Source organism: Neopsephotus bourkii, unplaced genomic scaffold (genome assembly GCF_033783945.1).
Source record: "Neopsephotus bourkii isolate Nb327-2 ecotype Australia unplaced genomic scaffold, CSIRO-AGI_Nbou_v1 NB_1511, whole genome shotgun sequence".
NCBI lineage: Eukaryota > Metazoa > Chordata > Aves > Psittaciformes > Psittacidae > Neopsephotus > Neopsephotus bourkii.
This window is the reverse complement of record NW_026901987.1, coordinates 793,765-818,614: the sequence shown is the minus strand read 5'-3', so window position 1 is coordinate 818,614 and position 24,850 is coordinate 793,765. Positions and strand designations below refer to the sequence as shown.

Below are 24,850 nucleotides of genomic sequence, written 5' to 3'. Positions count from 1 at the left end.
GCTCCAGCCCTCTGAGCATCTTTGTGGCCTCTTCTGGACTTGCTCTAGCAGGTCCACATCCCTCCTATGTTGGGGGATCCAGAGCTGGGTGCAGTACTGCAGGTGGGTTCACATGAGAGTATTGGGGCAGGACTACCTCCCTTAACCAGGTCACCCTCCTGTTGATGCAGCTCAGGACAGAGTTGGCTTTGTGGGCTGCAAGTGCACACTGCTGGGTCACATTCAGCTTTTCTTGAACCAACACCCCCAAAACCTTCTCCATGCTGCTGCTCTCATTTCACACCAATGGGAATTATACCCCCACAGGAGCTGCAGCATTGCCTCCGTATCTCATAAAAGCTACTTGTCTTCCATTATTCTTTCCATGTACCAAAGACATGGCTCTCAGTGACGGCGTTTCAGCAAGCAATCATTGTATTAAAACCTCAAGGAAATCTAAGAACACACACTACACATTTGAATGTTAGTTTATGCTAAAATCTTTAGGAACATCTTGATTCTAAATTGCTATTTAAAATGTGGGTGCTTCAAGCTTGTAATGTCTATCGCTTGATGCCAGTTAGCAGCCCCAGCAGATAAATGAAATAAATCAACTGCTCCTGGAATCAACAGACACAGTAAAATGTTTTTTATCATATTTCAGATATATGCAGGGAATTTTATTTATACATTCAACATACATCTTCAGATTTCTCATTTTCACTTAGGTTTCATCTACTGCTCTTGTTAAGTTTACTTTGACCGTATGAGTAGTAGGAGATGATTGTCCTCGGAGACCTTGCAGGAAAATCTGTGGTCTGGGTACATTGCTTGAGTTGTCATGCTTAGTCTGGGTGCTAACATCTTTTGGCAAGTACACTTGGGTGCAGTTCTGTCTTCTCATATTGCTGAGATCAGTCTGCATGGCATGAGTTAATTTGCGGCGCAAATTGGCCTAAAGACACAAAAAGCAGCAGATTAAGCAAAATCTGTTTTGGCATTTTAGCACTAATGTATTTTAGGTGTGTTTGTGTATTTTACCTCTCCAGGCTTCCCAAACCTGGAACACGGTCCACTGCCAATACACAATTGAAACTGTGATTTGATAACTCCTGAACTAACAGGATGTGTGAGCAGCACACATGTATGTATGTACCCGCACAATTTTAAGCCAGCCTCTTACTGCTTTCCTATTTTCCTTTAGTCATTTTGCTTCATATTTTGTTAAATGCTGAAGCCTTTGTTTTGTTAGAATAAAATACTGGTTTAATGGTAAGCTCTTCAGTACTTCAAATTAATTTCAATAGGTCTGAAAGCACCCTGACCACAATGTCAGGTTTGGATAAGTCCATCTGGGCATCTGCAGTCAGGGTGCACAATATTATGGATATGCCAACTACGGGATCAAGTCTTTTGGTTTCTACCAAGTGTGATGAGGTTTGGGGGTTGGTGTCACTAAGTATCAGATAAAAGGGAAAAATGCCTTCTTTCAAGACATTGCTCTTTAATCCTTTGGCAAGAGGCAAAAGTTAAGATAATTTATGATTAAAGCCCTGTTTAATCACAGAAACTGCTGTATATGCAACAACAAAAAACACTTCTCATAATGTTAATATTACAAAGTCAGCACTTGAAACAACAAAATGTTCCTTAGTCCAGTGAGCCTTCTGTGTCAGCAGATGTACACACTGTAAATCTTATGACATAATGTTGTAATCAAAATACAAAAATACAGTCTCATGGCAGGATTCAGGCCCCTACATGTGAGTGAGAAAGTCCCTGGAGCAGAGACTGGAGTCAGTGGAAGCGGGAGAGTGATTAAGTTGGCCTGATTCAGTGTTTGTATTGGGATGAGTCAAAATGTTCTCCAGACTCCACTAACTAGGTCCCTCTCAGCTAGAGCAGAAGTTAAAGCACCTGTATTCAGACACATTTCAATCTACAACTGAATCTTATGCACGGTGTCACCAAGGAAAATACAGAAAAGAACAATGAACTTTCTGAAGAGATAGTGTAGAAAGAAAGACAGTATTTTACTCCTTTTTTTCCAAGGATTCTTATGACAATTAAAATAAAAGCAGGCATGAGATACTGTCTCTCTTTTATGCTTATCTCTCTTGAAAACCAAATGCATGCTACTGCAAAGAACTGTGCTTGCACAGAGAAACAAATGTGAGCTGAAAATTTTACTTGTGACATCAAATAGGTATTCTAATGACATTATATTTTAACACTTCATCACTATCACTGTGAGTTTTCTGGCTATGAACAACAGGAAGAAAGCTAAGACATATGAGCTCATTTTCTAACAAACCCCAAAATACGTCCAATGCTCCCCTAAAGTATCAAACTCACAGATGCATTGGTAAGTTTTCCTGTTATTTTAGCACTTTGATTCTAAATGTTGTATCAGCTCCATATTTCAGATTCAGCATAGTCACTATAGACAAAACACTTGCATGCATCTGGGATTTTTTGTTTCATCTCAGCATCACTCAACTCCCATATGGACAGTTGAGGCTAAAACACCCTTAGTACTTTGAAGTACTTTCTCTAAATATCTCAAACTAATGAGCTACACATTTGCCTGTGAATGGTCTTCATGCTCAGCTATTGGGAAACATCTACTTTTGCTTACGCTAAAATAAGTCAGTGACCACATCTTACATTTATTTATGTACTTTCACCCATTAGAGAAGCAAAAGAGGCTTTAAGCCAGGCCCCTTTGTAAACCTAATTGGCTTCTTTACATACCTCAGGAACAACTATTACTTAGAATCCTTTATAAGCCCAGTTAACACTGGCAAGACTTCTCAGTACAGAATTTTGGCTTCATTTTACAATGTTGAAGATTTCATCGCAAAACAACAGAAAAGAAATAAGCAGCACAGCAGGCCGTAGGCCTCTGTAGTGCATGAATTCACAGACAAAACACAGTCAACCTTGCAGTATTCTGTGTCCAGTGATTATTGGTAACTGCAATATTCCCTGTACTCACAAGTTCATTTTGATTGAATTCTGAAAACCAGATGCTAGACATGGGCCTCTGCATGTGCTGGCAAACCCTAGAAAGAAGCTTTTAAAGATATGCATATTGAAAAGCTTTAATGTATGCAGCCAACCTTCTGTTGACAGACTGTGCTTTCCAATCCATAAATAAATCATCATGATAGTATAACAAACATTTCCTCTGGCTTATATACACAACAGAAAACCTACTTTAAACCTCCTTTACCACTCCAGTCCTATATGAAAGGGCCTCATGTTTTGATACCTTCCCAGGATGGATAAGTTAGCTCAAAGAAAGCCTCTGCAGGGTCAAACACATCCAAAGTTATTCCTAACTATTCTGTCTGCCAGTTATGACATTTTCCTCCTCTTACTTGATGGTAATAAATATTAATATAAATTAGTCAACGTGCAATAAAGCTTTACCTTTCTGCAACCTGTTGTTTGTCATTAATTTCTTGGATTTTTTTTTTCTTTACACATTAAGTATATAGTAATATCTTCAACCTGTTTATTTCAGTGTAGAGAAACAACTTTAGAACTGAAGCTAATAAACACATTCTTATTCCTTAGAGGAGGCAACTGAAAAACTTGGAATGAATAGACTTAGCAGTGGAAGCACTGGTCATAGAAACTGGGGAAGAATATGGGAGAACTGAGAGAATATGAAAGTCTAGAAATAAGGAGAGAAAATACCTGGAAAAAAATATTGAACCAGTTGCAACCAAGTGTGTGTCTTTGAATAAGGTTAGATTTATGTTGCAAGGAACAAAAGTTTACAGTAATTTATTCTGAACTTTGTTATCCAACAATGAAAATCTGGCAGTAACAATACAAACCAATTTTATAGCTTTTCTTCTCATTTCCCATTCATTCCACTCATAGGATGTCGCAATGGTTGGAGGCAAGATATGTGTATCAGTTTGAGAACTACTGTCACATTTTACAGTTGGTTTCTTCAAACTTTTGTCTGGAGTTCTGGCCTGTACGAAAACAAACGAACAAAACCAAGCAAGGCATTACCAAGAAGAACAGACATCTCATAAAAATAGCAAATGGATATGCTACTTTTTAAAAGCAAACAGAAAACTGCAAACCGCAAGTGGATAATGCTTTTTACATTCAACAGTGTTTTTTAATTCCTGTCCCCACCAAAAAGAAGAAACCATTAAGCATTAGATGGATTTAATTTCTGTCAGAAAGCCCTTTAAGCAGAGGCCACAGCTGCAGACTACCACATCCCGAGTGAGTGCTTCATCATTGGATCCTGGTAAGAAGGGGTCCCATCTCCACTGCCACCAGTATTTTATGAAGCAGGCACCTCAGTTTGTCTTTATGAATGGACTAAAAGTCACAACATAACCGGGAGAAGTGCTTACATCTCTGCCAGAGCCAGGACATAAACTGTATCTTTCTCACCAAAGGCCAGTTCAAGACTACATTCTTTCTATTGCTAGGGACCTAGAATTCACAATGGATCACAGAGAATGTTTATGAATCCAAATAAAATCTTTGGATTTCACATAGTAGCATTGTCACATTCATGATTAATGAGTCCCCTTTCATTTTGTAATATAATCCATAACTCTTGTCCCCAGATACCATTCCACCCTCATCCACCACATGAAGATGAATTGCTAAGGTAAAGCTCCAGTTAATATGGTATCTGGCTTATCTTCTATTGCACTTATTTACTGTGCCTTTAAGTTTTGCAAAAATGAAGAAAAGAAACATCAGACACAGGATCTTTCTAGGCTAAGGACAAGCAGCTTTTACTGCTGTCACAATCCTTTGGCTCTATGTACCCTCCTATGAAGAGACAAGGCAAGAACAACATAAAAGGAAAATGTTTCTCATCAACACTCTGAAGATCTGGAGAAGATGGACCTTCAGACTTTCTGTATGACAGGCAAATGACTATACTTCTAAAGATTGGTATCATCTGTTCTCTTTATGTTCTAGAAAGGACAGACCAATCAATCAGTGAGCTGTTCAGCAAGAGACATGGGCAATGTATACCTGTGCATATGGAACAAGGTATTCAAACTGATGATGAAGCTCAAGCAGTTGAATTAGCTCTGCATATTCTTTTGCTTTTTCTACATTCAGCTGAATGAACTTATCTGGATCTTGAGCAAAGATGTATGCAGCTTCTTTGGAAGTAAAAACGTAACATTTCTCCTTGTGCTTCAATATTCCAATAGCAGGATTTCCTAAAAAAAAAAAAAAAATAAACAAAACCGAACCAAACCAAAAGCAAACCAAAAAAGCCAAAACCCCAAACAAACCAAACTCCACAAAATAAAATGGTGAACAGTATGATATCCAATACAAAATACATTCATAATCAAGATACTGTTTTCCTCAAGCCAGTTTCACTTCCTTTTTTCTGAAATCAGAATAACCCCCTGAAAGTAAGCTTTTTTAGAGACAGACAAATCTATTTTGTGTGTCAGTACACCTGCTTTTGCCCAGTTCACATCCAGCTCACCTTACTGTCTATCTGTCAAAAAAACAACAGATAAAACACCTACAGCACACCTTTAAGAAAACAGCCCATACCCACAAATGTTTCCCCTATAATCTCCAGAAACATTTGCTTGCAGATCAGCAGTCCACTTATACCAAAGGGCATAACACTGAAATTAACTGAAGAAGCAGATGAAGCAGCTGAAAAGCTGGACAATAAATTAACCGAGAAAATGGAATGCCAATAAAGGCTGAATAACTTACATAGAAAAACACAAATTGAGCTCAATGACAGTGGCAGACTCTGCTTCAGCTGTCATTGCCCAGGAAAGATCTAGAATTATCATAGACAGTGCCCTGAAATACTAAATGGCACTACTCAGTGGCAATCATACAAGCAGAAAGAATGCCACATTTGTAATACTACATTTTGTTCCAACATAACAGAATATGAAGAAGTAAAATGGAGTTGGGAATGATCAGAGGCTTGGGATAATTTTCACAGAAGGAGAGATTAAAGAAGGAGGCCTCTTCAGCATTAAAAAGAAGCAAGCAAAATAAATAATATGATAGGAGGTTATAAAACCATGAATTGTGTGTAGTATAAAATTACTATTTGCTAATTTTCCTAATAGAAAGTCTATCAGGTCTTTCATTAAATTACTAAGCTAGAGTTTAAAACCGTCTTAAAAAGAGGTACCTTTTCATAGTATATATAATTATAATTGCAGGACTCTTGACAGTAATAATATTCCATGGCAAACTCTAAATGCATTCAAAAAGCAATTAGATAAATGAAAAATGTCTCTCAAGGATTATTCAACAGAAGGTTACAGTCTCAGCATTTATCTGAGGAAATCCCATAACTACTAACTGCTAGAACAGGGAACGATATAATTAAGGAAGGGTCATTCCTACTTGATTTCTCATAATCTTCAAGTGTTCATGATTGTCCATGTGCAGAAATTAGATACAGGGTTAGAGAAACCTTTGGTCCAACCCAGGGCAGTTGTTCTCATATGTAATACTAAATAAACAATTTACACTGCTGATAAAGTATGTATTTTTTTAATACTGCCAATTAATGGCAATATTTTCCTCCCAAATTCCTTAGATTAAAAAATAATAATCCTATATGGATAGGTTCTATAAAGGATAGGAAGACAGAAAACATGAATTGATGGGGTAGCTGAAATCAGGCTTGCTTTCAAGAGAAATGACTGTGGAACAGATCAAAAAAATCCCTATGATTCCTTGACTTTATAAAGTGCACTTCTGCATTATTTTCAGAGAAGATTTTTGGTACATTTTAACAGCTATTTAAAAATACATATGATGTAGGCATGAACAGGTGTGTTTGCAACACACAGGTACGCAAAATAGAAGGAATGACCATTTTCCTATGCCTGTATTAAAACACATTAACAGCAGTAGACAAGCCTGAATTCAGCTGCAGCACAGGTTATACAGATGCCGATACAGCAGCTGGAAAACATTTATCCATCTTGTTTCTGCCTCTGCTTGCTTGTGCCTGCTTCCTCTTGAAAGCCTCTTAACTTCTGTTTAGGGCAGTTTGTTTGTGTATTTTTAAAAGAAAAATAACAGGTGAAATAAGTTATTTGGGGTGAAAACTGCAAACATGATAATACAGTACTCTAGCTAGAGGATGCATTCAGAACATGTCTTTATACCTTCCCTATTACTTGTGTACATATGAAGTATGGAAAAGGCTTAATTACAATGAATACCTGGGAGAGTGAGGCCTTTTACACCAATCGCATGTGCACAGAAACCATGGTATTGGATTAGCAACTGATCAAAATGATCAATAGTCTCTGGAAAAAGCCATTCCTGGTTCTCAAAATCAGAAACATTCACTCTGGTTCCTAAGAAAAAGATGGACGAAGGAAGGATTTCAGTGACAAAACATCAGATGCTGAAAATACAATAATGTTACGGGATGATCCCAAAAGCCAAACTTTAGCCCTGCCTTAAGAGAGATCCTACTGAAAAATCAGTCCTGCAGGAGGCTTCTTTAGCAGTGTTAGTTTTCTTTGGAAGCAGAAGACAACAACAGGAAGGTATCTTATTCTTCTGTTTTGTTTTCACCCACTCAGGCATTACAAAACCCCTTAAGTATAGCTTGGTTGCCAGGGATACCATCTTAACAAACAAATATGTCTGGTAACCAAAGTCCTGTTACATTAGTTTTATTCCCCCTCCATTTCAGAAGTTCTGAAAGGTATAAAAAGACATAAGCAAACATAAGAAATTAAAAAAAAAAGTATTCTTCCCTGATTATTCTGCCATTTTTATAAGGCATGTTTGTATCTAGTAGATCTATTTTATAATCTATTTATAATTATTTATAATTTCACCTATTCTATATTTATATGTTTATATACAAAAGTAAAAGCCCAGACTATACTACCTGAAAACTAAATCCACACACTACAAGTTGTATTTTAAATTACTGTGCAAATTCTGATTATTAAAAAATACATATGGAGCACCTTCTGCAAAAAAAATTCAAACCACCAACTCTTGGGAAATCAAAGAAAACCAAAAACAACAATAACTTTCAGTACCCATGGTTTCTCTTAACCTTTCCTCATCACTTTTCACAGTCAGTCCTTCCAGAAGAGATGTTAGCAGTTCCTCAGGAAAAAGCTGTGACTGGATTTCCAAGAACTGTTGCAGATTGTTCGTCATACTTGTGAGGAACTTTAGCAGTAGCATCTCATCCTGAAAGCCGGTCCAGAGGTTAGAAAGTGCAATAAAGAGAGGCTAGAAAAGAAAGAAAATGAGCTGAAATCCAGATTTGTTTTATTTCTGCAGTTTAACCCAAGTGCTGTGCACAACAATCCCTGCTACGAACAAAGTGGGGCTGATCTCTAAGGCCTTCAGCACTGAGAAATTCCAGGGAAACTCCTGGTATAGTACGAGGAGTTCCCTTCACATACACCCAAAGCATGTACAGCCAGCACATAGGCCTATAGGCCGGAATAGTATCTTTCTACATTTTACACCACAGCCTTTCTGAAATACATTACTTTGAGTACATGTTTGGAATCTAGTGTTTTACTGACAATACAGTTTTACAACTCAAAATAAGGTGTTCAGGAATAATTGTTCAGAAGAAATGCACCTGGTTAAATACCAACTGAAGTAAACCCACACCTTATATGTGCAAAAAATCAGGTTCTGTTATTTTGCCTGCCCTGCTTCTGGAGTGACTTGGTACCACAGCCCACAGGCCATCAGGCCTGACAGATTAATGGGGTACAAGCCCTTACTTGCAAGTACTCTGCTGTACCACCAGAGTGGTACAGCATTCCCAACAGAACTGGAATCTGCCATTCCCAGCAGCAACGCTGACATACAGCCGTACACACGTACAGTAGAAGCCTACAAACTCTGACTGTAAATGATGATTTCAGTGTCAGTGACATAAAATGTGCCCTTTTACATCTAAACACACAGAGGAGATTGAACAAATCTGAAATGCACACAAACAACATTGTATTTTATGCATGTTAACAATATTAGTATAAGAACAGCCAACAAAGTCAGCTCTAGAATTCATCAGCATCTCTAATGCTGTGGAAATTTTATGGTTACAAAAATGGAAGAAACTAAAGTAAGGGCATCAAGATCCCAATCATTCTTTCTAGAATTAACAAAGAACATTAATGAAATCTACTATGTTTCCTAAAACAAATATAAGCCTTATCTTACAGGTAAGTCCTTCAGACTTGATCTTAGGAGGGCTCTAATTTTGTCTCTTGGTTGTGTTCCACAAAACTTGCAGAAAATAATATAATTTGAGATTGCCAGGCTCTGAAAAATTCAACTGAAATTGACCAACAATTTCAGAAGCTACTGGGAGGGGCAAAGAGGCTGAAACCCCCATCACATAAACCTGATTTCTTTAGAAAAATGATTATCAAAGACTCATACTGTAATTACAGGAATTGCTATCTGAAGGGACTTCAAAAGAATCACACTGATGTGCTGTTACCTGTCATCTTTACAGTTTCTGCAAGGAACAGGAAAGAATATTTACAAAAACAGGAAAATACCACTGTAAATCTACAAATAGTGACAAATTACTCAAGGCACAGTAAAATCCACTTAATTCCTTCTCTCCCTTTTTGTACCTTGCTTTTCTTTCACCTTGAAATCAAGCCTTTCTGTTTAGTTGGTCCCTTCAAAAATCACAGATGCTATTATAATAGAGACAAAAATACAGCCTTTTTCTTAACACAAACTATACAGAAATACACCAGCAAAGTTTTTTTTTATAATTAAGAAGAAATAGGGTTTACATTCAAAATACTCACAAAAACTTTGTTGGCATCAACAGAAACTTTATTCTCCACTGTGTTTTTCAACTGCTCCATTGTTGTTGCAAACTGCACTTGCATCTTTTCAACTTCTTGAGCACTTGTAATTGCATCAGACTGGAAACAGAACTTACTTCAGGTAAGAAGTATGACAGTCAAAAACTCAAGTATTTAGCAATAAGTATTAACTTGGATCTCTTAATTCACTGTATTTTCTTGGATTTCTTAATTCAACTGATTTCAGACAACTGTTTTAAGGAATGAAATGTGTCCTAACTATCCACAAAATACATTTTTCTGTAAGTGTAAAACCAGGCACTTCTCTCAACATACACCTGTAATTTTTTACAAAAAACTTCAAAATTTTTACACTAAAGAGAACTGTAAAGAAAAAATAGAAAGGAAATATCTTTCTAAGCCTTTTATGCTATAGAGGAAAGACTGCAGTTTCTCAAAAGACAAATGTAAAGGTCTTTAAAAAAAACAAAACCAAAATCCAACCAACCAAAACCCCATCAAATGTCAAGAATTTAAATTGTATTCTTCAAAGAATTCTGATGACTCCATATATGTTGGGGATGTCTTCAGAAAAAAACTGAGATAATTTATGGATTGAACACAGAGTTTATTTCTCTTATGCCTTTTGGGATAGAGTGCGTATCAGCAGAAAAACAAGAAAAAAGTCCTACTTTTAAAGTTCTTTGTTAATGAAATTAAATCAGAAGAGGAAAATTTCTGAAATTAAATGGAAGCACAGATATACTGAAACAAACAATATGTTTTGTCTTTTAGCTAAGAGTAGCCAACCCCAGTAAGTCAGGAACAAAGCTCAGTATGACAGATGATGTAGGTTCTCATATAGCAGATATCATTGTGGGGATCTGTTATAAACCACCCTATCAGGATGAAAAGGCAGATAAATGAGGGAACTGGGGTTGTTTACTCTGGAGAAAAGGAGGATGAGGGGAGACCCCATCATTCTCTACAACTACCTGAAAGGAGGTTGTAGTGAGGGGAATGTCAGTCTCTTCTCCCAGGTAACAAGCGATAGGACAAGAAGAAATGGCCTCAAGTTGCACAAGGAAGGGTTTAGATTGGATATTAAGAAAAAGGTCTTCACCAAAAGGGTTGCCAAGCACTAGCACAGGCTGCTTAGGGGAGAGGTGGAGTCACCACCCCTGGAGGTATTTAAAAGACATATAGATGTGGTACTTATAGACATGGTTTAGTGGTGGTTGTGGCAGTGCTACGTTAATGGTTGGATCCAATGATCTTCAAGGTTCTTTCTAACCTAAATGATTCTATGATTCTATACTTATTTTTTTCATTTATTTCTGAATAATTTTTCTTGCATTTCTGTCCTGTACAAGTAGGTAATTTGAATACCTTTCATCTGCAATAAAAACCCACAGGATATAACAAGATGGTATCTCACCAGAAGGATGCAAAGGAAGGCCTCATATTGTCTCATATTGAACAGTGCTTCTTTTAATTTAAAAGAAGCTAGCTGCGTATGCCTGTGTTGGTCTTCCTGCATGGATTCCAACAGAGTTGTGTACTGGTGGGCCCGTAGGTGGCAATTATTAAGACCTTCATCGATAGTCCGTGTAGCTGATGGAATGGCTTCATTCAGAATGGCTGGCACTATGTGTGCAGAATAAATACAAGATATGTATAAAAATAACTATTTAAATCATTAGCAAATGGCTGAAATGCAGTATTTGAGCAAAGCAGTCTTCCATTTTGATCAATTTTGATCTCTAAATTTTTTACTTATATTCATGAATTCCCTTTTAGAACAATTTTTGATTCTTGGTTTCCTCACTTGTAAAGTACTTTTCATGCTAGCAACATCAGCAAGCAGCAGTGCAAGGAATTGGGCTTTAGGTATGTTTACACAAACCCTTGTGAGCACAGAGAGGTTAGATTTAACAAAGCTAGAATGGGAAGTACATTTGTACAGGTACTATGAGTGGTCTAACCACAGATGGAGAAAGCTGAGCACTTGGCTGATTTACTTTTTGGAAGCAGGGTAGAAAACCAAGCCCAGGTGAGACTGCTGCTAACACTTACATTAAGGCTTTTGCGGTCTAACTACTACCCCTAAGCATAAAGACATCTAATTTACCTCCTCAACTAAGAGCATTCATGCTGTGTTTTTTCCATTGTATGTATGTACGTAAACATATGTATGTATGTAAACAGCTCAGTGCAAAAAAGCCCATATTATAGTAAGCCAACAAAGGTAACAGGAGTAACAATCGTACTATCTATTCTAAATCCCAGAGATATTATAGTGACAAAGACCACAACATGTTGTAAATTGTGCCTTTTGTAGAACCACAATAGTTGAATGTTCTCTCACGCTGTAACTCAGGCCCAGTGAACCGAGGATAGACTCAGCCACAACACAGAAAGCTGACATTTGTGGGAACGCATATGTTTTAAAAATAGAAAACCAACAATGCCTTGCTTAGCATAGGAGAAAAAAAAAAATTATCACCAAATCTAGAAAGTTGCTTACTTCTTTTTCTGTGCTTTACTTAAAATCCCGTCTAGCTAAGCCAGTGCTTTGCTTTCCAATAAAGCACCATTTTCTTATCACGAAAAGTACGTTCTGTAACCTTTATTCCAGAAACTGTGGTCTTTTAAAATAAAGTTTTACCCTAAAATTGGGCTTCAGACCCTTCATACAAATAAGTCTCCACAATGAGCTACAACACTGCACACATATTCACACACACATTTCCACTGACCAGTCATTTATTTGGTTATTAATTGCAAATTTACCAGAAATAATGGGGCTTTGGGGGAAAAGAAAAAGTAAGAGGAATACAAAGTATTGCCCTATAATGAATACAGCTCTTGAAAAATTTCAGGGTGGCCACTGACAGCTTTTTTTTTTTTGCTTATTAAAGAGGCAGAAATATTTAAAATGCAAGATTTTTGAGAATATGTTAAGAACATGAAGAGGTTACTCTAAATTACCAGAATACAAATAATGGCTCAGCAACTTTTATCCCTTTTCATCACACATACTCAACAGAAAATGGTAACTGAATTGACAGTGTCCTTTTAAGATTTTAACTACTTTTAAAGGCAAACATTACATATTTAATTAACTGAATGGCAAGGGATCATGGAACAAGTTATCATGAAGTAAATTAGTGCATGAAGTTAACACATATAATACTTCCACAACAACCACACACGGCTCTCTCTTAGCTAAAAAGTAGTAGCCTACGTGGAATCCTATAATCAATATCAAATATTTACTTTTCCTTCAGATTTACAGGCTCTGAGTCAAAGCTGTTTACCTAGAGATGGGATATTATTGGAGCTGCTCCAGTGAAGAAGGCCAGGGAGAATTATTTGAGAATACACAGCCCAAATGCAGTTGTCTACTTACAGTCATCAATGCTGCTTCCTCCTTTCCCACATGCCTTGTTGTACAACCGAATTCCTGTGACTAGCATGGCAAAAGTTTTCAGCTGTTGCTCTTTGTTCTTCTTACCAAGTGAGGTGAAAGTCATTATCTCTCTCTGGGGGAATACACTCTGCAGGGCAGCTACAAGCATTAAGTATGAGGGAACAGAAAAGAAAAATCATTAAACAAGCAAAAATACCCTCTCCTGAACAACTGCAAAAAGTAGGAAATCTATGGCAAATTTAGACTTCAAGGCTGAGCAGTGACAGTAGGTAGTAAGCATTCACTCCAGTTTGCCACAGCTGTATCTAAAGGCCACCAAAGATAAGATGAGATTTTATTTTTCAGTAAGAAACGCCCAGTTTCACACCTCGGAGTTTACTGACCTGTTACCTCCCTGACAACCCCAATATCTGTTGGGGATCCCAGGCCAGAGGCCAGCAGCACATAGCTAACAATCTTTCGATACACATTTTCCATTTCTTCTTGCAGATGAGGACAACTGTCTGTGATATCTCTGACCACAGGAGCCAGCCTTGCCTCCAGAACATGGTGCTGCTCACTGAGGAATTCAGCTAGGAAAGAAGAACAGTTAGAAAGTGCCACCTAAATTCTTTGGAATTTGGCTCATACAGAGGGTCCGGTTCATTTCCACCCAAGTCAGAGCACTAAAGGTTTTGGAAGCACAGAAATGTATAAGAGATACTTAAGGTACCATACCATTATAATTAACAACAGTGGAGTTAAACATTAATGTAATTATCATGATTAACATCAGTCAGTAGAGTCCAGAGAACTATTCAGACCAAATTAATCAGCAAGCCTCTGGCTCTCTGAACTCCTCTGACTGCAGCGGGACCTAGCACACACACACGATACATGCCTAAAGTTACATGCTCAAAATTGAAGACGACTCAGGATCTTAGAATCTTCCTAGACTTACTGAGCTTACTGAGCTTTTTATATTCAAAGGACTATGGAGCAGCTTTGTAGTGTTTCTAGTTTTTGGCTTTAATCCATGATAACAAGAAAACATTTTCATTACCACCCCACACAGAAATGTTTATTTTCTGTCTACTTTTCTTCTGCCCTGTTTCCCAGCCAGCCCTCAGTGTCTCATTTGGATCTGAAGTTACAGTTACAGGAGAGACATTTTCTCCATGTAATTTTTCTTCCACATTCCCATTCTCAGACCATATGAAGTTACCACTGATAAGACGAAAATATATTCAGTTAAAACTGTAACTGATTGTTCAAGATTGCTCATATCTCTCAATTAGGGCTATTGATAAAATATCAAGCTCTCTTTCAGACACAGTGAAGTTCCGGATAGTAGTTCTCTTTCAAATACAGAGGTGCACAAGTTTTTCTTGCTGAAGGCAGCTAACCAGTGCACCTGAAAGTGTAATTGTTCTCAAGCAATCTAACACATTACGTTTAGCAAACCTCTCAGACAGGATGAGTGTACTTTCAAATCTAATGTACATTTTTTCCTCTACTATATCCATACTGAAAAACCATACTTTTACGCAGCACAGTTCTCCAGGGATTTTTATTTTGCTTTACTACCAATAGTCATTTAAGAGGTATCAGTGTTAGCCCTACAGAGAGAGATATTGAATCCTTAACTCAGCATCAACTTCTTCTATGGAAACATACTTGAAATTACCTCGTTTTGCATAGTTCATATCAAAGTAAACTTGCATCTTAATTGTGCTCAGGGATGGGTTTGTTGTGTCAAGCAGTCTGGTAACACAGAGCTAAGAAGAGAGACAGAGAAAGTGAGTTCTTTCTCATCTTTGGGAAAAAGTCTGAACTGACAGTGATTATGCTGCAGCTTTCACAACTGCAGTAGAGCCCCCTCACTGCCATTATCTCTGTATAAGGCACTTACTTACATAAGGAAACACATAGTCCAGTCTTTAGCTACAGAACCATGAGAGAAAAAGTAGCATTAAAATTTTGAAAGAGTTCATACCAGAATAAATGGCATTTTAGCTACAGGAACCAGTAGCAAATAACGCTACCAGTCTTAGCAAAGTGCTGACTCTCAACATGATGTCAGAATTACCTGGATAATATTTTGCACATCTTCTTCTGCAAGGTTTTGATCCACTTTGAAGTCATTTCTTGGATCTAAAGCAACAGCTTTCACCTAGATATTGCCAAAAGAAAGCTATTAATTTACATCTCATCATACACTCTGCAACTAACCTTTTGTTTTCTGAAAAATATCTAATGTGGTCAATATTTCTTTACTATTCTTTTTTTTTCCCATTTCAACCTTTTATAATGAAACAAAGTTACATCATTTCACACGCTGCCAGTTTCAATCTCAGTTCTCAGATATAAGGGGGAAAAAAATCTATTTGTGATGCAACTTTGCAGAGAAATATTTCAATGTATCTCCTTTCCTGAAAATATATTTTTGTAAGTAAAATCTTATAAAAATCCATTGTGGTTGTTATATGCATCAGTACGAATGTTTACCATTTGGATAAAAAAATCCATTCCGTTCTTCATACAGGGAACTATCTGCATGTTTGCAGGTGGTATGCATGCTACATATCTTGCCCAGTACAGGATCTTCACTCACTATAACTCACATAAGTTTTACTGATCATGTTTAATTGATCAACACTGCTTCTGAACCCAATGTAATTTTTTAATATCATGATGTCACGTTTAGAGAAAGGCAGACTAACAGTACTGCTGTGCACTATTTACATTCATTTATAAGTTTATTAAGAGCTGATTCTGTTCTTATACCATCCATAGAAAAAGAACCTAGCTCCATCTTTCTTCAGACTGAGCTTTGCAGATGCATTTGGACTATATTCTGCAGCGCTGCTGTGTGTCCTAAGAGGAGATGCCAGAGTGTGTAATATTTTTTAGGATAATTAAGTTGTCTACCAAGGACAGCACTGAGATTGATTCCATTTCATTTTTAGTTTAAGTGGAATCCAAGCCCACTCCTTCAAAGATTCAGCCCATTTATACTACGTGGCCCTGCCAAAACAGCGAAACAAATAAAAGAACCCATTACAGTAGAGGGAAGAGGTAAAAGTCAAAGAATAAACATAGCTGCTGCAATAAACATTTGCTTATGAGTCATGCCTTTTTGTTCATTTATGAGAGTGGGAAGAAATGTTATTTACACTTGGGAGCACTTCTCTTTTTCACTTTAGAAACAAAATCAAATGGTTTCTCTCCCTGCAGAAGAAAACTGGGGGAGAACTCTGAGTTGGAGTTCAAAGAGTTTCCAGGACTCAGGGCCTGCATCCTTTTCAGGGCCTCATATTCACATAGATAGCATTTCAGAGGAATTAACTACTTTTCCATGATTTTAGAACCCTCTATTGAATATCACTGAACATCCCTTTAAAACTTCTTAGTGTGGGCAATCAGAAACCTCAAAGTCCAAGTCACCCCTGACAGCCTTGGCTACTGCCATCCCAGCCGTGGACTTGCTGTTTTACGTTTGTTGACTTTTAAGATCAAAGGAATGATTTCCGTCCTCTCCTACATCATTCAGTCCAAGCAGTGTTGGCGACTTCAGGGGAACTACTGACCTCCTGTAAAATTAATCCCCTACCTCATAAAAGCCTCAAAAAACAGTTTGAAGTGTCAAGCTACAGGCGCACAGGTCTGAAACTCCTTATCTGTAGGCCATCAAGACATATTTACCTCAATCTTTTACGCTCCATAGCAGAATCTGAACGTGATGAGAAAAGCGCCCATATGAAGTAACAATAAAAAGTAGCCCTGAACATTTACTTTTTGCCCTTACCATGAAAGCCACTAAGGTTTCAGGAACAGTTTGTCCCTGGGTGGCGCATTCCTGTCCGATCTCGCGAATGATTCTCCTGACGACGTTCCTGGTCCGGTCGGAGGACATGCTGGGCAAGCACAAGCGTTAACGGCATCAGCAGTCCTTGAAGAGCGCTTTTCAACCACGTGGGGCTCAGGTCCCTCGTGCCGCGGTAGCGTCGCCCGCAGCCCCCCTACTCCTGCGCCTCTGCCGCTTGCCGAGGCACCCCCGTCCCTGCCCCGCAGCTCTCCCACCGCATATGGGCGCCCACAGAACGTCCCGAACTCACCTGAACCGTCTCCACACAGCCCCCCCCTCGCCCTGTCCTGTCCCGTCCCGGCCGGCGACGAGCGGTGAAAAAAGGCCGCAGGCGGGCACCAGCCGCCAGGGTTGCCATGGGGACGCGGCCCGGCCTCTGCCGCTGCCGTCCGGGGGGAGCGCTGCGGTGCGGCTGTGGATGTGTGCTGTGTGCAAAGAATATTTATGTGGGTGTACATGCAAAATATAGGTACACGTGTGCCTGCATATGTACCAAATGTGTATAAAGAGGCACAGGAGTATATGTAAATGTGTGCATAAACATCCACATGAAGTTCAACACGGCCATGTGCACATGGGTTGGGACAATCCCAAGCACAAATACAGGCTGGCTGGATAAGTGATTCAGAGCAGCTCTGAGAAGGACTTTGGGGTGCTGATTGACGGGAAGCTCAACATGAGCCAGCAGTGTGCACTTACAGCCATGAAAACCGACTGTAATCATGACCAGCATCAAAAGAAGCATGATCAGCAGGCTAAGGGAGGTGATCCTGCCCTTCTGCTCCACACTCATAAGACCTCACCTAAAGTCCTGTGTCCAGCTCTGGATCCCCCAACACAAGAGGGACGTGGACCTTTAGACCAAGTCCAGAGGAAGCCACAAAGATGCTCAGAGGGCTGGAGCATCTCTCCTGTGAAGACAGGCTGAGAGAGCTGGGCTTGTTGTGGAGAAGAGAAGGCTCCAGGGAGACCTTATAGCAGCCTTCCAGAGCCTACAAGAAAACTTGGGGGGGCTTTTTACAAGGGCATGTTGGGATAGGACAGGGGGGAATGACTTTAAACTGAAAAAGGTTAGATTTAGATTAGATATTAGGAGGAAATTCTTTACTGGGAAGGTGGTGAGACACTGGAACAGAGAAGTTGTGGCTGCATATACACGTGTACTTATGTCTATACACATGTATATATATGTGTGTGTATATATATGCGGATGCAAAACACACATACCTTTAATATTTGAGTATATTCCAAAGGAGCTCATGAGGGTAGGAGGAGGCAGGAAGAGGAGCAGGCACAGCGCTGTGATTTGTTACTTTGCATATTCTCTGTTTTATTTACAGTTCTTTGGGCTTGAGCTCAAGGCGGTGGCAGGGCAGCCTGCCAGTCCCTCAGCACCAGGGCGCAAGTGTAGGCCAGTATCGTGCCTCACACCAGCTGCCACCACAAGGCCTGCAAGCACTGGACAATATCCATATCTCTGTGGTGGTCCACTTCCCTGGGTAGGTCCACTTTGAAGGGATACTTCCCCTTCACTGCTTAGGGAAGCAGCTCCAGAGACTGCAGGCAGCGGCCTCCCTTCTCCCCATCGACAGGATGGTCCCTCGTGAGGGAGGCACTTCCCATCCCTCCAGAGCCAGGCTGCTGGCCCCCATGGCCTAGCACTGGAGCAGCTGCTTGCCTGGCTGGTGGTGAAATCTCTCTGGATCTCACACCAGGGAAGAAGCAGCAGGCTCTTTCTCCCTCCTGCCTGGCTCCTACTGCCGCCCCCAGGGCTGCTCTGGTCCCTCCTCCTCCTCCCTCACCAAAGGGGTGGACATTTGCTTCTGCTGCTTCTCTTTGGAGGTAGCTGACAGCTGGGTCTCTGTGGTAGCCAGCAGCCAGGTCTCTGCTCCAGCCACCATGTCCATTTTCACATGCCTGGGTGCAGAGGCTGGCTTGCCCATATGTGGCTGCTGGAGGAAGGCCCAGTAGGTGTAGGCCAGGCCCCAGCACAGCACCAGGAGCTGCTGTCTCTGCACAGATGAGACAACCAGCCTTCAGGTGCTCGACCACCTCAGCAGACCTCCACAGCTCCTCAGGTGTGAACTGCCACACCACTGCGGGTGAGAACCACTGCAGGCACCTGCCCAAGCCCTCCCACACCCTTTCCCACCCAGGAATCGTCTGCGCTGGGGCACATCCCTCAGCCTCACCCCCCACCAGGGCATCCACGGAGGCACCACTGAGGCCGGAACCAGGGCTGCTGGGCTGGGGGTCCAAGGAGGTGGTAGGGGGCAGTGTGCAGCAGGGGGCATGGAGACACTGTCATTACCCACACCAGAAACATCCAGCTTCCAAACCAGGCTGACAGCACACAGCAGCATGAGTGATCCCATTGCACAGAGGCTTCAGAAGGACGGGGTCCATTGTAGTAGCACTGCCAGGGAGACCTATCCCCTAGGGATGAGGTGGAAGGTGCAATCACTGATTGCCTCCAAGAGATGGAGCAGCACTGTAGGGGCCAAACTCCAGGCTCAAGACCACTTTTACCATAGGTCCCCCAGGGGCAAACACAGTAACAGCAAAGGCTGAAAACAGCCATTCACAATCTCTGCCAAGTCTGTTGTTATCCCCTCCTGAAGCCCCATGTTGGGTGCCAAAAAGGCAGTGTTGGGTTGACCCCAAACTGTTGTTTGCTCACTCCCAAACCCTGCAGTAGGGCTGGTGAGAAGATGGGAAAAGCAAAAGCAAGAAAACTCATGAGTCAAAATATAGACCATTTAAAAAGTAAAGGAAAGAGGGACACCCCTCCCCAACCAATGAAAAGGCAGTCACTCACCAGCTCCCGCAAGCAGATGGATGCCCACTCTCAGAGCAAGGGCCACCATGGAAGACAGAAACCCCCACAGACAAATCCCTGCCTCCTTTTCCTCTACCTTAGTTTTTGTAGCTAAGCATGATACTATACGGCATGGCCAGTTTGGGCCAGCTCTCCCAGCTGTGTCCCCTCCCAGATTCTTGATTGTGTCCAGCCTAGTTGCCAGTAGGGCAGAGCAGGAAAAAGAAAACCTTGAGGCTGCGCAAGCAGACAGGCAAAACACCCATATGTTTGTTATCAACGTCAGTTTAGCCACAAATCCAAAGCACAGCACCACAGGGGCTGCTGTGAAGAAAGCAAATTCCATCCCAGCCAGAACCCATGCAGATAAATAAATGCAAACAATATGTAGATATATGCATGTATATATGTATACACAGACATGTGTGAGTGGTATACTGTGACTGCTGGATGCAGAGATGGCACAGACAAGGCTACTTTGCAATGCAAGCAAGAGAGACAAGCTTGCTTTCTGATACCATGCTTGCTGGTGGAGGTGGCAGTTCCCGCAGGTATTAATGGGGTTACAGCCCACAAGCAGTGGCCCAGTGAGCCCCAAGTTCATCCCCAGCTCTTCCACACACCAGTGAGGGTGCTGATGGATGACAGCAATGCTTTGCTGTAACTAGTTCAGTTAGTCAATACTCAATTAGTTCAAGCTTTTACATGTCAGAGAGAGGAAAGAATAATAGCGAGTTAATTATATTTAAAAACCATGTCCCTGAAAGGCAATCAGGTAAGCTCAAAAGGCACAGGGAATGCAGAGATAAGATCTGACAAACTACACCAGTTTTCACCTGATTTCTTTTTTTCTCTGTGGTTTAAGGCCTCTCTACTGAGATAAGATTGAGATGGTAATATTTTTCCTGTGTGACCTCACACAAGTCACTCTTATCAACAAAATCAAGGCGATGCTATGCTACCTGGTGAGCACCTGCAGGATTACATCCATGTTCTCAGTGTGTGCACAAGCCTACAGTGAAGGCAGTCGCAGCATCACCTGTGGGAAACACTTTGGGAAGGTCTGTGGAGTGGGCTTCAAAATAATCCTGCACTGTGAAGTGTTAGGTTTCATTCTAGTAGCACAGCTAATGGGGCTTCTTAGTATGTCTTCTGCATTCCCATTAAAAGAAAATCATTGCCTTAAGCTCAGTAATTGTAGTAAGATATTTATCAAGGGAACAAAAACCTACAAGAGCGCTTTTTCCACAAATTGCAGAACCAAAAGCTTTCAGCCTCCCTTCCTGAAGCAGAAGCCTGTTGCTGAGTTTAGGGTTGCAGATACCCCCCTCTGCACTTCTAAATAAATCACACATGATGCAATCAAAGGTGGAGAGGAGTGAGGGGAGCAGAATAACATAGTTCAGGGGATTAAGAGGAAAAAGAGAAGGTGCCACTACCAGGTTTCTCTCTACAAAAGCAAATTTCAAAAGGCAGTGAGAAAACTTGGTGCTCAAAGCAGTGATGGTAATGCTTTGTCCTGAAAAGATTATCAGCTAAAAGTGGATGGTTTTAGTTTAACCAAACACTATCTGTAGTAGAGCTGGTGCTGGAATTTGCAATTGTAACAGCTGCAGAAAGCCAGTTCCCATCTGTAACAGGCAGAGGCTATGGCTAACACATTCACAGGCTTACACAAATACTTTCAGAGAAAGCAAGAAATTATAGGTGGGTTTTTTCCTGAAAAGCAAGAAGAGGGAAAGGGAAGAAAGAAAGCAAAGAACAGCTAATTATATGTTTTCCAAAGAAAATTTAGTTTCAGGGAAGGTTCGTGATCTATATTAGACCACAACATTAATTTAACTTGTTGGTATGCTACTGAAGACTTAGGTTGCAGAACAGTGTTTCATGATCAAAGCAGCTGGATTTCTTTCCTAGAATTAGTATTAATTTTCACTTTTAAACATAGTTCCTGGAAATAGAGGGCTGGTTCATCCAGTGTTCTTGTAACTGGAATTAAAAACAGTTCTTAATCCTTCCTCCAAAAAATCGCAATATACAGCTGCTCAGAGACTGAAAGACAGATAAACTCTTCCCCCCAGCGGTGTGTCTGAGACATTGACTGGTACTGATACACAATAAAAAGATTGGGTTGGTTTGGTGGGGTTTTCTTTTGTGATATAAGGGTTTGACGAGTCATTAAAACCATAGTAGTTTTTAAATTGCTATAAAGGTTGACAGCCTAGTGCTTTCTTCAGGGGAAAGCATATCGCATATTAACTGCCACATTTAGGAAGTAACCTCTTTCTGTAGCTATATCCATAAGGCAGATTTACCCGATAGGTTTCTCGAGCATAAGCGTATCCCCCGATTTGCCACTGTGGGGACAAAGTTGCAGCTGGCTGCTTTCCCACCACAGAGCTGAAGGGAAAACAACCTAGAACCAGCTATGTGATGCAGCAGGTGAATTTAGAGCACAACCTGAGCCCTCTACCTTGTGAGGACAGATGCGCCACACCACCTTCTTCAGTTTGTTAGTTCACAGAAAACTGAGTTTTGAAGCTCAGAATGTTTTGGTGCAAGAATTGTTCTTTCTTCCTCCTCCATCAGCATTTGGAGCCCTCTGTGCTTGTGCTGCCTTGCTTGGAGCACCACATAGTGCCATCTGATGGCGCCGGCCAGCTCAGCTTGTGACACATTCACACAATGGTAAACGAATGTTAGACTGATTTTCTGTCGTCTTCTCCCAGCTCCATCATTTTGCTGCAGTGAAGAAGGTATATCTGGGTATGCCAGCACTGTGCCTCCCCATAATTCTCACTATATCAGATTTTTACTAAAATATGAAGGTACCTAGCAGGAAGTTTAAATTTACTCACTGTATAGGGAACTCTGATGAGGGAAGGTGACTCTTGCCCCCAGGATGAATGTGTCCTCAAGGCAGCAAGATTTTGCTGGACAAAGAAATCCAATTTGGCTTTTAACTTAGAAACTGAAAAATTCAGTCACAGATAACACGGCACTAAAGGTTTACTCTTCATTTGGGCATTTCTGAGAAAAAAAACAACCCACCCCAAACCAAAACCAAAACCAAACAACCAAACCAAACCTAGGCATAGAAACCCAGTTAATAAATGCACTATTGTTAGCACGCATGCCTTAGTGAGCACAATGGATGCACTGTACTTGCCAGGTTACAGAAAAGGGTGTGGAGCAAAACTGTTTGTCCTTCAAAGCTTGAGAGCTCTGGCATTCACTATGGAGAGGGAGCAGAGAGATTCCAAACATACCATCATCGAGTTCCTCAACTAGAAACTCCTGCAAAAGATGCATTATTCAGCTGTCTTCAGATGAGTCACTAAGGCTCCTAGACAATGCTAACATTTCGGTCAAATGCATTAATAAAAATAACACAGATCAAGCCTGTTTTCCATTAATCATCCCTCTAAAAAAAATCTATTGAAAATCCAGGACTTACCATAGACTCCTTGAGATAGATAAAGTAGTTGCCATATATTCCTACTGAGTTAAGTTCCAAAAGAGCTGCAGTTTAACCAAAAGCACACACTGCTATTTCATGGGTTAGCTAGATATTAAATAGTGCTTATGTCTGTGCAGATTATAGTGATTCAGGAACATTAATATTCTTTTTACAGGAGGCCACCTTCTTGTGCAATGCTGAGTCATTGCAACAGGCCCAACTATGCAAAAGAAAAAACACAAAACCACAAACCAGAAGTGATGCAGGAACTTTCCCACAACCTGAACAAGTGTAAGAAACAACTGCTGAGCAGCATCCCACACTGATGGCATCCATCAGTGTGGGGTGATCCAGGAGTGAGGACTTCCTTCTCAGTTCAGGCTATAGGAACTTCTTCCAAAGTTACAGAAACACAATTACCCATTAAACAGATAGAGGAGAAAATGTTATAGGAAATATGCTGCTGTGGCTCTGACTCCCTTGGCAGAGAGCAAAAAATGCACTAATATTGGGAGTGTGATTATTTCACAGTCTGTAAATTAACTTCTCACTCAGCTCACTTTTATCCAGCTATAGACTTCTCACTAATCTGTAATGAAGATGCTCTTCATTCACCTGTCAGAAATAAAGAGAATGATCAGTGCATCAGACAGGGAGGGCAAGAGGATTATTACCCACACTACTCCAGAGTGTAGTCCTGCAGTGTTTTCACCATGTCAAGACAGGAGCTAGAAAATACATGGATACTCTTGTACTTATGTACAAATTTTAAATCCTTCTCCAGAATTCTGAATTTTGTTGGCCAAACCCAATTCTACTCCCAGGACAGCTTCTCTCCCCGAGAGCAGCTGTTAAGGCTTGAGATTCTGTCAACTTGTGCTGAGTATTTGGCAGAATAACTCTTTAGAGAGCTGTGCCTGTTTGTAGTGATCTTCAAAAGCAGCACTAGGGACTGGTATCATGGGATACCTGGTAACTTGTAGAAAATCAGAAGGATTGCTGAATTAACACTTCTTCTGACCTTTCAGTTTAGAAATGAATTCTGAGATTTTTCTACAGACACACAGCACTGACCAGCTGTGATTGCTTTTTCAGTCTGGTATGACAGCTAATCTTGGCAATAGAAATGAAAACAATATTTAGACAGATAATACCCTGAGGAGATGGGAAAGCAATTTAGGAAATGACAAGTACAGAAAACATGTCATTAAAAGTAACCATTTAAATATAGAAATAAAATGTGTCTGAAAAGGACTTAAAGATAGTCATTTAGTCCATACTGATGAAATAAGGAAAGGAAGCCTGTGTATGACAAGGTGACTTCTTTACTTCAGAAGACCTTCAACCCCTCCAGCCAGCTCTACCACTCTGCAAAAAGACACCTGCTCTTACTTCACGTTGAAGAATATCCTCTTCCTCCTAGAGTAAAGGTTTTTGAAGGAAGACCACACTGGCATTAAAGCTTATTTCTAAGCTTTTTGGATGACTCTGA

General features: G+C 40.4%; 1 protein-coding gene across 3 annotated transcripts; it reads right to left on the bottom strand.

The window, feature by feature from the left end:
* Positions 1-607: 607 nt before the first annotated feature.
* On the bottom strand, positions 608-22,908 carry CFAP206 (cilia and flagella associated protein 206). 3 transcript variants are annotated; one of them, XM_061369756.1, is made up of 13 exons: positions 17,331-17,443; positions 17,021-17,129; positions 15,302-15,385; positions 14,900-14,990; positions 13,617-13,805; positions 13,213-13,371; positions 11,239-11,447; positions 9,801-9,920; positions 8,046-8,244; positions 7,206-7,343; positions 5,008-5,201; positions 3,828-3,971; positions 608-934 (listed from the first exon to the last, which is right to left on the bottom strand). In XM_061369756.1, exons 2-13 carry the CDS (start codon positions 17,126-17,128, stop codon positions 704-706), a joined length of 1,866 nt encoding a protein of 621 aa, XP_061225740.1. In that variant the 5' UTR covers position 17,129; positions 17,331-17,443; the 3' UTR covers positions 608-703. The 3 variants fall into 3 exon arrangements, with proteins under 3 accessions (XP_061225740.1, XP_061225742.1, XP_061225741.1); XM_061369758.1 differs by lacking the exons at positions 17,021-17,129; positions 17,331-17,443 and adding an exon at positions 22,757-22,908; XM_061369757.1 differs by lacking the exons at positions 13,617-13,805; positions 17,331-17,443 and having other exon boundaries at positions 17,021-17,169.
* Between the last annotated feature and the right edge of the window lie 1,942 nt (positions 22,909-24,850).

Coding starts and splice junctions, on each gene's coding strand:
- CFAP206 (XM_061369756.1), bottom strand. CDS start 17,128: ATGTCCTCCGACCGGACCAGGAACGTCGTCAGGAGAATCATTCGCGAG. Junction 8,245..9,800: donor TTGATGCCAACAAAGTTTTT/GTGAGTATTTTG, acceptor TTTCTTTTCTAG/CCTCTCTTTATTGCACTTTC. Junction 935..3,827: donor GAAGAAAAGCTATAAAATTG/GTTTGTATTGTT, acceptor TTGTGTCTTTAG/GCCAATTTGCGCCGCAAATT.